At 22.9% G+C, this 14,036-nt stretch overlaps 1 protein-coding gene across 7 annotated transcripts in view; it reads left to right on the top strand.

The window, feature by feature from the left end:
- LOC117175858 (H(+)/Cl(-) exchange transporter 5) overlaps positions 1-14,036 on the top strand; it is a 79,410-nt gene that overhangs the window by 32,477 nt on the left and 32,897 nt on the right. For all 7 annotated transcript variants that reach the window (XM_033365658.1, XM_033365653.1, XM_033365654.1 and 4 more), the window contains 2 exons: positions 3,003-3,164; positions 10,378-10,665. In XM_033365658.1, coding sequence (XP_033221549.1) covers positions 3,003-3,164; positions 10,378-10,665 — 450 coding nt within the window. The remainder of the gene's footprint in view (positions 1-3,002; positions 3,165-10,377; positions 10,666-14,036) is intronic.

The following is a 14,036-nucleotide window of genomic DNA, read 5'->3' as shown; positions in this document are numbered from 1 at the left end:
TTTGAAAATATATATACTGAAATTTTCGAAAATTTCTTCAAATCTTTGAACGCCTTCCAATTCTTCATAATAATTTGTTTTGAATTTTATTAAAATATGATAAAATCTGTTGAAATCCCGTAAAATTTTAAAAATCTGATGACATCTAGTGAAAAAATTCTCTTAAATTTGACTAAGTTATCCTTTAATATTATTGATATCCTTGGAAATCTGATAAAATTCCTTAAAATCCGTTGTAATTCCTTAAAAATCCTTGGAAATCTTATGAAATTATTTGAAATATTTTCAAATGTCCTAATAAAACTGTTTTAAAAATTTCTAATGTTTTTAAAATGTTTGAAGTTCTGGAAAATTCTTCGGTATCATTTAAAATACCCTAAAATATTCCCGCTTTCGAGGGTGAAAACTTCATTTTCAAATTAAAGATGACTTTTTAACAGAAGATGTTGAACTTTCTACAAAGTCATTAAATTTTCAACAAAATACTTGAATTTTCAAACCAAAATGATAAATACCCAACAAAAAGTGTAATAGTTGATATTTAAACAAAGAGAGACGTAATTAAAAAAGAAAATTAATTTTATGATTATGAAGACAAATTTTCAACAAATAAAGATTTTTCAGTCATGAAAGAAAAAGTGTTTCATCTAGATTGTTGAACCTTCAAGCGTAAAGACGAATTTACTGTACAAAATTTGAATTTTTTGAACAAAAAATTTTTTAAACATAAAAAAAGTAATTTTCAAAAAGTTCTTTAACTTTTACCCATACACTTAAATTTTAAATTATAACCTTTCAACCAAAAAGATGAATTTTTAACTAAAAAAATTAATCTTAACAAAAATGATTTCTTGAAAAAGTGGTTCAATCAAAACTTAAAAATAAAATAGTTAAATACTCAAGTAAAGAAGATTAATTTTTAATCAAACAGTTTCATTTATATCCAAGAAATATGAAATTTACTAAAAAAGATGAACCTTTGAATAAAAAATAAAGAACATTGAAATTATCATTAAAAAAACTTTTTAATTTGACTTTTCAACGTCAAAATATGAGTTTTAACCAAAATCACATTTTCTACGAAAATACTTAAATATTCAACCTAAAAAGACGAATTTTCAACCAAAAAGGATGACTTTTAAACAAAATTTTTGAATTTTTAACCACACATTTTCATTTTTATCAAAAACAGATGTAATTCCTACGAAATTAGATGAATTTAAAAAATAAAAAGACAAATTTTCAACAACAAAAAAAGTTGAATTTTTGACCAAAGAAGGAATTTAGTTGACTTTTCAACATCAAAAAATGAGTTTCAAGTATCAAATACATTGTCTACGAAGATTCTTACAATTTTAACCAAAAAATACGAATTTTTAACAAAACAAAGGATTACTTTTTAACAAAATTTTTAAATTTTTAACTAAAGAGTTGCATTTTTATCCAAGAAAGATACAATTTATACTGAAATAGATGAATTTTTGAAATAAAAAGACAAATTTTACAAAATCGTAGTTGAATTTTGATCCAGAAAAGTAAAAGTAAAACTAAAAGTAAATTTTCTATGAAATAGTTGAAATTTCAACAAAAAAGGATGATTTTTGATAAAACTGTTTTAATTTTTAAATAAATAATTGCATTTATATGTAAGAAATATAAAATTTCGACTAAAAAAGATGAATGTTTAAGTCAAGAACAAATTCACATTTTCTACTAAGATACTTGAATTTTTAACCGAAAAAGACGAGTTTCCAACCAAAAAGCATGACTTTTCAACGTAATTATTGAATTTTTAAGTAAACAGTGGCATTTCTATCCAAAACAGATGTAATTTCAACAAAAATAGATGAATTTTTAGAATAAAAAGACAAATTTTCGAAAAAGGGGTTGAATTTTTTATCAAAAAAGGATTTTACTTGACTTTTCAACATAAAAATATGAGTTTTCAACAAAAATCACAATTTCTACTAAGATCCTGGAATTTTCAACGAAACAATTGCATTTTTATCCAAAACAGATGCAATTCGACGAAAATAGGTGAATTTTTAACAAAACAGTTGCATTATTATCCAGGAAAGATGCAATTTCTACTAAAATAGATGTATTTTTAAAATAAAAAGACAAATTTTCAAAAAAATAGTTCAATTTTTATCCAGAAAAGATTTTCAGTTGATTTTTCAACGCCGAAATGTAAATTTTATTCAAAAAGTACATTTGCTACGAAAATAGTTGAATTTTTAACGAAAAAGGTGACGTTAAAAAAAATGGTATAATTTTGTAACAAAATAATAAAATTCATAACAAAAAAGATAATCTTCAGGAGGAAGCAACTGTAAAATAAAAAGAAATATAAATATAAGTACAAGGCAATTAAATTATTAACAAGAATATTACATCAGGGTTACCGCAAATATTCGTTTAAAAAATTCTCTATTTTTTCCCTCGCCAATTATTCATTTGATGTAGCCATTAATATTTAAAGAACACAATCTTAAACTTGTAATATTTTTAACCTAGAATCTTTTATAAACAGAACAAAAAAATTAAACATAAAAATTGTAAATCTTCGAAATTATTCTCTTTTAGAGTTATTTAAAATTATAGAAATTCTCTGCCTTTTATAAGATTTTTTTTCTGTTAAATCCCAGACTTTTCCCTGGCCAATGTAATTCTCTGAAGTTTTTTTAAATTTCTGTTGCGATTTATTTTATTTGCGAATTTCGCAAAATTACTTACATGAATGAACCCTTCGTAAAAATTTCCGGGGGGGGGGGGGGGGGGGATCTAATACAATTTACTTTTAGTTTTAAAAAGCACTCTAATAAAACATGTACATATATTTTCAAAAATTTATTAGATCATTTGAATTTTTTAATTTAGCCGTGAAAAATTATTTTAAAAAATTTGAAGTATGAAGCAGATAGATTGAAGATGAAATAATTTTTTATTTTTACCCATCTATTTATCTAGAACTGATTTATAAAAAAATCTTTCTTTTTCAGTGGTTGGCCTGGCCCGAAGTTTTTAATCAGTCAAAGGATGGAGCTGGTCCCTATATTATTTCATATTTATTTTATGTCGCATGGGCCCTTTTATTCGCTTCATTGTCTGCGTCCTTAGTAAGAATGTTTGCACCATATGCCTGTGGATCTGGTATTCCAGAGGTAATTACAAATTTATTATGGTAGTTATATTTTTTATTTCAGAGCTTGGATCGTGAAACTTTTTCGACTATTATTGAAGTTTTTGAAAAATGCTACTTTTTTCAGAAAAAATTGGACTAATCGATATTTTTTTTGGTTGTCTTTCTCAGTAGTTTACTAAAATTAATTCAGGGTGGTCCAACTTTGATTTCACCCGTTTTTTAAAATAATTTTTCAAATTGTGATTTGTTAAATTATTATATCATTCAGTATATTCAGTCTATTTTAATTTAAAGAATTTTAAAATGCAATTGTAAAGGCTTACCAAATTAAAAATTAGAAGTTTGTAAAATAGAAGACTTTTTAATAAAAAACAGGGTGGCCGCCAGACCGGGAAACCAGGAATTTTACGAATATTCAGAAGAAAAATCTGCCCAAGTTCGATTTTAACAGTTTTAAAAATAATTAACGTGCAGTTTTGAAGATTTAAATAATTAAAAATTAAAAGCGTTTGATGTTGAAACTTTTTGATTAAAAACAGTTTTATTTTATCAACTGTAAATATAAATAAATAATTTTTTTAATGGATCTTTACTCTAAGTATAGAAATCTGAAATAGTAATTGATTTGACCAAACAATTCTAGTTCCGTTCAAAATTGGAGAATTTCCAGATTGTAATTGTTTTAATCCGAAAGTCTTACCACGAATTGAAATTAATATATCATTTATTCCGATAATTTTATTTTTACGTAAAAATTTGCAGGATTTATCATTTATATATTTTTAATTCAGAATTTCAGGTCTTCCTTTATATTGTTATATTAAATTTAATAAATGAATTTATCAATATATTATTTCTATTAATTTTTGTAGTCATTAAAAAATGTAAACGTGCGTTTTACCATTTTCAGCTTAAAAATAAATTCATAATTATTTAGTCATAATTAAAGGTTTTTATTAAATTAAAAATATTGGGGGTCTAAATTATTTAATTTTTATCCCATTTAATTGGAAATTTCTTAATGTAGAAAAAGAATAAGCATTTAATATTTAGCAATATTTCACTGTTTATTTAAAGATGAGTAAATTGAAACAAAATATTTAAAAGAAAACAATTTGAAACTCAATTGTTTTACATAGAAAGCTTTGAATCTTTAGATTTTCAAAGAACTTTTAAATTTTTAGCGTTACAATTTTAATTAGTCTTTTTAAAAAGTGTTTAATTTATAAGTGAAATTATTAAATTTTGACGCATTTATCACAATTAAACACTTATTATTTGTAGAAGAAATTTGAGACATTTTAAGAGATATTTAGAAGTTTTGAAGAGATTCAAAATTAATAAAAAACTTGAAATTATTTCAAGTAATTTAAACGAAGTGTGTTAACATTTTTTTCAGAACTCCTTAATATATTTTTAAATTATTCGAAATTTTCCAAAAATTTTGGAAAATCCTCCAAATTAAAATCAAATCCCTAAAATCTTCCATGTTCTTCTTTGATATTTTTTGAAATCTCTTAAAACCTTCTTAAACTTTCTGTTACAATAATTTTTCAAAGTGAAAAATCATTTTCAATTTTCCTAAAAATCTTATGAAAATTTTTTATTTTTTTGCATTCTTTCACAATTTTTAAAAAATTCTAAATTTTTTGTTTGAAATCTACAAAAATCTACATTTTATTTTTAATTTAGCTGTAAGTATTTTAAATTATTTTAAGTTTTAAATGTAATTCGAATCTTTTTAAAACTTCTAAATATCTCTTTAAATGATTGAATATTTTTACAAATAATAAGTGTTCCATTATTGTTTATAAATTTAAATTTAAATTTTTTAATTTGTAGGATTTTCTAAATTTATAGAAAAAATTCAATTCATTTTGAAATATATTTAAAAGTTCCGAAATAAATTCAGAAATTGTCTAGTTTAAAATTAGTTAAAATGATATAATTTTGAAAATTTTTAAAGATCATTGCTTGATTCATTTTTGAAATTTTTAAATTTTTTAGGCCGAATGTTTGTAGAATTTTAATTGGCAACATTAAAAATTTAATAAATTCTCTTTAAACCTTTATACTTAGAAATTTTTAATAATTAGCCTTTGTAATTGAGCAATTTATAATTTCGGGAATCCCTATTGAAACTTTTAATTTTTTTAAATTGCAAGATTTTCAAGAAACTTTACCTTTTTACGTTTTTCTTATTTTTTTTCTTAAATTCTATAACTGAATTAATAGAACTCAATAAGAAAATTTAACGATGTTTGGTTGAAGGTTATTTATTTTTTGTGGAAAATTCGACTATTTGGTTGAAAATTGATTTTTTTCAGTCGAAAATTCAAGTATTTCAGTTAAATATTCATTCGTTTAATTTAAAATTAATCTTTTTGGTTAAAAATAAAACTACTTGATTTAAATTTCAACTTTTTTGTTAAAAATGAATCTTTTTGGTTTGAAATTCATCTATTTTAATCGAAAATTTTATCATTCTAGTTCAAATTTTATCACTGCTGTAGAAAATTGGATTTTGTTGTTATCGTGAAAAATTATATTTTTTAACTGAAAATTGAACTCTTCCAGTTCTGGCTGAAAACTGATCATTGTTCATTGAAACTTTAACTATTGTTTGAAAATTTCTTAAATTGAAAAATTAACTATTTAGTTGAGTACTCATATATTTTGTTGACAAATCGTCTTTTTTTGTAGAAAATTAACATTTTTTTGTTCAAAATTTAATTATTTAATTGAAAATTAAACATTTTTCTTAAAATATCATCTCTTTTATTCTGAAATTTACCTGTTACTGTTATTTTAAAATTCGACTTTTTCGTGAAAAACTCCAATATTCCAGTTGAATATTCGCCATTCTAGTTGAAAAATCATCTTTTGGTTTGAAAATAAAACTGCTTGATTGAAAGTTAAACTCGTTTGTTAAAAAATGGTCTTTTTGGTTCGAATTAATCTTTTTTAATTGTAGATTCATCATCCTAGTTTGTAATTTATCACGTTGGTTGAGAATTTTATTTTTTTGTATGAACAATTATATTTTTCAACTGAAAATTTAATTGTTCCATTTCTGGTTGAAAACTTATTATTTTTTGCTCAAACTCTAACTTTTTGGTTGAAAATTAATCGTTTTGAGTTGAAAATTCAACTATGTGATTGAAAATTCATATATTTGGTTTGAAAAATCGTCTTTATTGATTGAAAATTAATTTTTGTTGTTGAAAATTCAACTATCTGCTTGAAAACTTAATTATTGTGTTGAAAATTCCACAATTTAGTTGGAAAGTCATTTTTTCAGTCGAAAATTTATCTGTCAATCTTGTTGTTTGAAAATAATTTTTTGGTTTAAATTTGATCTATTTCAATTGAAGATTAATCATTCTAATTCAAAATTTATCACTTTGATTGAAAATTGCATTTTTGTGTGAAAAATCGTATTTATTAACTGAATATTGAACTCTTCTTTCTTTTTTGTTGAAAATTAAATTATTTTATGGAAATTTCAACAATTTTATTAAAATGTAATCTTTTTCAGTCTGAAATTTAACTGTTCACCTTCTTGTTTGAAAAGTAATCTTTTCAGTCGAAAATAAAACAACTTAGTTGTAAGTTACAATCTTTTGATAAAAAGTTGATTTTTTGTTGTTTGAAATTCATCCATTTTATTTAAATAATCATCACTTTGGTTGGAAATTTGATTTGTTTTTGGTGGAAAATTATATTTTTAACTGAAAAATTAACTCTTACATTTCTGGTTGAAAACTGTTAATTTTTAGTTTAAACTTCAAATATTTGGTTGAAAATTAATCTTTTTTATCAAAAAATTTAACTATTTGGGGGAGAATGCATATATGTTGTTAAAAAATCCTATTTTTTGGTAGAAAATTAATCTTCTTGTTGGAAAATACATCTTTTTGGTTGATAATAAAACTACTTAGTTTGAAGTTAAATTCTTTTGTTAAAAAGTTATATTTTTGATTAAAAACTCACCTATTTCAGTTGAAGATTCATCAGTCTAGTTAAAAATTATTACATTGGCTGAAAATTTATCTATTTTAGTCGAAAATTCAACTATTTCGTGGAAAATTCATGTAGTATGTTGAAAAATTATATTTTTTTGATAGAAAATCTTGCTTAAAAATGATTTTTTTAGTGAAAAAATTAAGTACTTCAGTTAATTATTCATAATTTTAATTGACAATTCGTCTTTTTTGCTCGAAAATAAAAGTCTCTTGTTCAGTGCTAATCTCTTTTGTTAAAAAATCATCTTTTCGTTTTGAAATTAATTTATTTCAGTTGAAAATTCATCGTTTTAATTGAAAATTCACCACTTTGGTTGAAAATTTGATTTTTTTGTGGAAAATTATATTTTTAACTGCAAATTTAACTCTTCCATTTCTGGTTGAAAACTGGTAATTTTTATTTATTTTATTTATCTTCTTGTTTGAAAAATAATTATCTTGTTTGAAAATTTATCATTTTGGTTGAAAATAAAACTGCTTGGTTGGCAGTTAAATTCTTTTTGTAAAAATTCGAATTTTTGGGTAGAAACTTATCTATTTAAGTTAAAGATTCATCATTTTAGTTTAAAAACTCATCATTTTTGTTGAAATTTTATCTTTTTTATTTGAAATTTTAACTATTTCGTTGAAAATTCATCTATTTTGTTAAAGTATCATATTTTTTGTTAAAAAGTTAATCTTCTTGTTGAAAAACTCTTTTTTTTAGTGGAATATTGAAGTATTCTAGTTAAATATTTATCATTTTAATTAAAAATTCGCCTTTTGCGAATTTGCGTTTTGAAATTAATTTATTTTAGTCGAAGATTCATCATTCTAATTGAAGATTCATCATTCTAATTGAAAATTCATCAATTTGGTTGAAAGTTTGATTTTGTTGTAGTTGTAGCAAATTATGTTTTTTAACTGAAAATTTAACTCTTTCATTTCTGGTTGAAAACTTATCACTTTTAGTTCAAACTTAAACTATTTTTTGAAAATTAATATTTTTTTAGTTGAAAATTTATCCATTTAGTTGAGAATTCCTATATTTTGTTGGAAAATCGTTATTTTTTTATAGAAAATTAACCTTTTATGTTGAAAATTAAATTATTTTATAAAAATTTTAACAATTTTATCAAAATATATTCTTTTCCTAGTCTGAAATTTAACTGTTCATCTTCTTGTTCGAAAAATAATTTTTTTAGTAAAAATTCAAGCATTCCAGTTAAATAATCTTCGTTCTTGTTTAAAATTCATCTTTTTGGTTGGAAATAAAACTACCTAGTTGAAAGTTTAACTCTTTTTTTAAAAATTAATTTGTTTTGTTTGTAATTCATCTATTTTGTTGAAAATTAATCGTTTTGAGTTGAAAATTCAACTATTTGGTTGAGAAATCATATATTTTGTTGAAAAATCGTATTTTATCATAGAAAATTGATCTTCTTGTTTAAAAAATAACCATCTTTTTTAAAATTCATCATTTTGGTTAGAAATAAAACTCCTTGGTTGGCCGTTAAATTCTTTTGGTAAAAATTCGTCTTTTTGGTTAAAAACTGATCTATTTCAGTCAAAGATTCATAATTTTATTTTAAAAATTCATCACTTTGGTTGAAAGTTTATCTTTTTTATTTGAAAATTTAACTATTTCGTTGAAAATTGATCTATTTTGTTGAAATATTATATTTTTTTGGTAAAAAATTAATCTTCTTTTTGAAAAACTATTTTTTTAGTGGAATATCTAAGTATTCCAGTTAAATATTGATCATTTAAATTGAAAATTCGTCTTTTTACTTGAAAATGAAACTATTTGGTTCACAGTTTAACTCTTTTGTTGAAAAATCATCTTCTCGTTTTGAAATTCATTTATTTTAGTCGAAGACTCATCATTCTAATTGAAAATTCATCACTTTGGTTGAAAGTTTGATTTTTTATTTGGTAGAAAATTATATTTTCAAACTGAAAATTGAACTCTTTCAGTTCTAGTTGAAAACTTATCATTTTTAGTTTAAACTTAAACTATTCTTTAAAAATTAATATTTTTTTAGTTGAAAATTTATCTACTTAGTTGCGAATTAATATATTTTGTTGGAAAATCCTCTTTTTTGGTAGAAAAGTAACCTTTTTTGTTGAAAATTAAATTATTTTTTGGAAATTTCAATAATCATATTAAAATGTAATCTTTTTTTAGTCTGAAATTTAACTGTTCATCTTCTTGTTTGAAAAAAATATTTTTTTAGTAAAATAATTCAAGTATTCCAGTTAAAGATTCTTCGTTCTTGTTGAAAATTCATAATTTTAATTAATATGATATTTTTAATTTTGGTAAAAATTCGCCTTTTTGGTTAAAAACTGATCTATTTCAGATAAAGATTCATAATTTTATTTAAAAAATTCATCAGTTTGGTTGAAAGTTTATCTTTTTTATTTTAAAATTTAACTATTTCGTTGAAAATTCATCTATTTTGTTGAAATATCATTTTTTTTCGTAAAAAATTAATCTTCTTGTTGAAAAACTATTTTTTTTAATGGAATATTTAAGTATTCCAGTTAAATGCTTATCATTTTAATTGAAAATTCGTCTTTATGCTTGGAAATGAAATTATTTGGTTCACAGTTCAACTCTTTTGTTAAAAAATCATCTTCTCGTTTTGAAATTCATTTATTTTAGTCGAAGATTCATCATTCTAATTGAAAATTCATCAATTTGATTTTTTGTTGTTGTGGAAAATTATATTTTTTAACTGAAGATTTAACTCTTGAATTTATGGTTGAAAACTGGTCATTTTTAGTTCAAGCTTCAACTATTTGATCAATAATTAATCTTTTTTTATATGAAAATTCAGCTATTTGTTTGAGAATTCAAATATTTTGTTGAAAAATCGTATTTCTAAATTAAACATATTAATTGAATCCTTAGAAACTGAAAAAAAAACATTATTTATGATAAAGTCGAGAAATTTTATACATATTCCGAGTCGAATCTTTTTAAAAATATGAAATTTTTTAATCCTTCCGTACGATGAGTAATTAATTATACTTAGAAAAAATTGAGTTACCTAAAAAACAGGGATTTTTTCCAGGCTTTGAGCAGATACCCTCGCCTGATAATTTTTTTTCATTGTCTTTAAAGAATTTTTTTTGTAATTTTATGCGATTGATGCGATTTTTTTAAAGCTTTTTAGCCGATCCGTGCCCCGTAATTAATCTCCGAACTTTTGTTTCTTTTAGATAAAAACTATTTTGAGTGGGTTCATCATTCGAGGATATTTGGGAAAATGGACTCTTATTATAAAATCTGTTGGCCTTATTCTCTCCGTCTCGGCAGGTTTAAATTTGGGAAAGGAAGGCCCAATGGTGCATATAGCATGCTGTATAGGCAACATATTTTCGTATCTTTTTCCGAAATATGGTAGAAACGAAGCTAAGAAGAGGGAAATTTTATCAGCCGCTGCAGCCGCTGGTGTTTCTGTAGCTTTCGGAGCTCCGATTGGTGGTGTTTTATTTAGTTTAGAAGAGGTAAGAATACTACTATATAAAGAATATTATTATTTTTTTTATTTGTTAAAAAGTCACTCTTTGGTCACTTTTTAAAGAAAAAGCCACTATAGTCACTTTTTAAGGGAAATGTCATTTTAGTTACTTTAATCCATCTAATTTTAAATCTTAGGTTAAAAAAAAAAGAAAATTTAATTAATTTATGTATGAAATCTATAGTAATCTGCGATATGAAAATTATTTTTATTGCCGGACTTTTCCCCCTTTTTGAAGAACTCTTTCTCCTATTTTCAAGAAAGTTCCCTTGTTTTTTTTGTTCCTTTTTTTTTTACTGAAATGCAAATTGAATTAATAGAATCCAATAAGAAAATCAGACTGTTGTTGTGTTCAAAATTTACTATTATATTTTTTGTTGTTCATCTTTTTTGGCAAAAAATGTATGGTTTTTGGTAAATATTCGTCTTTTTAATTAGAAAATTCAATGTTTGGTTAAAAATTATACTGTTTTTGGTTGCACTTTAATCATTTTTTATTCGAAATTTCGACAGCTTGATTGAAAATTCAATGTTTGGTTTAAAATGTACCGTTTTCGTTGAAAATCCGTCTCTTTTGCTTTGATAATAATTTATCTTTCTTGGTTGAAATGAACCTTTTTTGTTCTAAAGTAATCTTTTCGGGATTAAAAGTCACGTTTTTTCTAAAATATTCGAATTTTAGCTTGGAAACTCAATATTCTTTTTAAAAATGCATATTCGTTGGTACAAAATATTTTTTTTTTACTGAAAATGCAACTTTTTGGTTGAATTTTCAAATATCTTGGTTAAAAATTACTTTTTTTTGTTGAAAATTCATCAAAGGTTTTCGAAAAAATTTCAAATTTTATCTTAAAAGCTCAACTCTTTTGATGAAAATTGATCTCTTTTGGTCGCAAATGAACTTCTTTGTGGAGAATTAATCTCTTTTCTGATAGCAATTAAATCTTTTTTGCTTAAAAATGCTACTGTTTGGTTTAAAATTAATAATGTTTTGCTTGGCGGTTCAACTATTATGCAAGAAATTAATTTTTTTGATTGATGATTCATAATTCTAGTTGAAAATTCATCTGTTTGTTTGTAAATTGAACTATCTTGCTGAAAATTATTTTTTGTTTGGTGGAAACTTAATTTTTTAATTGAAAATCTAACTATTCCATTTATGATCACAGAATTAATTCTTTTTATCAGAAGGCTGAAAATCCTTGTATTTTGTTGAAAATTCTTCCTTTTGGTTGTGCTACTAACTATTCCATTTTTATTGCAAATTTATCTTTATATAGTAGAAGTTTCAACTATTTTGTTAAAAATTTATGTATTTTATTGTTGATTCGTTTTTTTCGGTAGAAAACTAATCATCTTTGTTGGAAATTAAACTATTTGATTAATAATTCTTTTTTTTTATAGAAAATTTATCTTCTTAATTAAAAATTAATGTTTTTGGTTTAAAATTCATCTATTTTATTGAAAATTCATCTCTTTTAGTAGAAATTTAATCTTTTTTGTTAAAAATACAACTTTTTGTTGGAAAATTAATGTATTTTGTTGAAAATGCGCCTTTGTTGTTATAAAATTTAGCTTTTTGGTTGAAAATTTATCTTTTTGAATGAAAATCGAACAATTTGCTCAAAAATTCTTCTATTTTAATAAAAATTTATCTCTTTTGGTTGAAAATTAGTTTTCTTTGTTGAAATTTGATGGTTTTGATTTAAACTTCATCTATTTTATTGACAATTAGTCTCTTTTGGTAGAAATTTAATCTTTTTTATTAAAAATACAAATGTTTGGTTAAAAATTAATATATTTTGTTTAAAATTCGTCTTTGTCGTTATAAAATTATTCTTCTTGGTTGAAAATTCATCTTTTTGATTCAAAATCGAACTATTTGGTTAAAAATTAATGTTTTTAGTTGAAAATTCTTCTATTTTATTGAAAATTTATCTCTTTTGGTTGAAAATTCATTGCTTTTGTTGAAAATTCGTCTTTCTGGCTGGAAAAATTGTTTTCTTGGTTGAAATTTGATGGTTTCGATTTAACATTCATCTATTTTATTGAAAATTCATCTCTTTTGGTAAAAATGCAATCTTTTTTATTAAAAATACAACTGTTTGGTTAAAAATTAATATAATTGGTTGAAAATTCGTCTTTGTCGTTATAAAATTATTCTTCTTGGTTGAAGATTCGTCTTTTTCATTTAAAATCGAACTATTTGGTTAAAAATGAATGTTTTTGGTTACAAATTCTTCTACTTTATTGAAAATTTATCTCTTTTAGTAGAAATTTCTAATTTTTTTGTTTCAAAATGAAACTGTTTGGTGGAAAATTGATCTTTTTGGTTGCAAGTTCAACAATTTGGTGGAAAATTAATTTATTTGGTTGAAAATTCGTATTTCTGGGTGGAAAATTTGTTTCCTTGGTTGAAATTTGATGGTTTCGATTTAACATTCATCTATTTTATTGAAAATTCATCTTTTTTGGTAAAAATGCAATCTTTTTTATTAAAAATACAACTGTTTAGTTAAAAATTAATATAATTGGTTGAAAATTCGTCTTTGTCGTTATGAAATTATTCTTCTTGGTTAAAGATTCGTCTTTTTCATTTAAAATCGAACTCTTTGGTTAAAAATGAATGTTTTTGGTTACAAATTCTTCTACTTTATTGAAAATTTATCGCTTTTAGTAGAAATTTCTAATTTTTTTGTTTCAAAATGAAAATGTTTGGTGGAAAATTGATCTTTTTGGTTGCAAGTTCAACAATTTGGTGGAAAATTAATTTATTTTGTTGAAAATTCGTATTTCTGGGTGGAAAATTTGTTTCCTTGGTTGAAATTTGATGGTTTTGATTTAAAATTCATCTATTTTATTGAAAATTCATTTCCTTTGGTAGAAATTCAATCTTTTTTAATAAAAATATAACTGTTCGGTTGAAAATGAATATATTTTGTTGAAAATTCGTCTTTGTCTTTATAATATTTTTATTCTTGGTTGAAAATTTATCTTTTTTATTGATTTGGTTAGAAATTCATTCATTTTCTTGAAAATTCGTCTTTCTTGTCAGAAAATTTATTTTCTTGTTTGAAATTTGATGTTTTTGGTTTAAAATTTACCTATTTTTTTGAAAATTCATCTTTTTTAGTAGAATGGATATATTTCTTGGTAAAAACTGAAATTGTTTGATTGGAAGTTAATTATTTCTTGCGGTTGAAATATCAACTATTACATTTTTTGTCGAGAATTTACCATTTGTTGTTGAAAATTCAGCTACTTGGTTCAAAGTCAAACAACTTTATTAACAAATATTTTTGTCGTTGAAAATTCATTTCTTATTGTTTTGAAAATTTAACAATTTGGATGAAAATT

This window comes from Belonocnema kinseyi, chromosome 7 (assembly GCF_010883055.1).
Source record: "Belonocnema kinseyi isolate 2016_QV_RU_SX_M_011 chromosome 7, B_treatae_v1, whole genome shotgun sequence".
NCBI classification, from domain to species: Eukaryota; Metazoa; Arthropoda; class Insecta; order Hymenoptera; family Cynipidae; genus Belonocnema; species Belonocnema kinseyi.
Note: the sequence above shows the minus strand (reverse complement) of the source record. Positions and strands in the feature narration are given on the sequence as shown.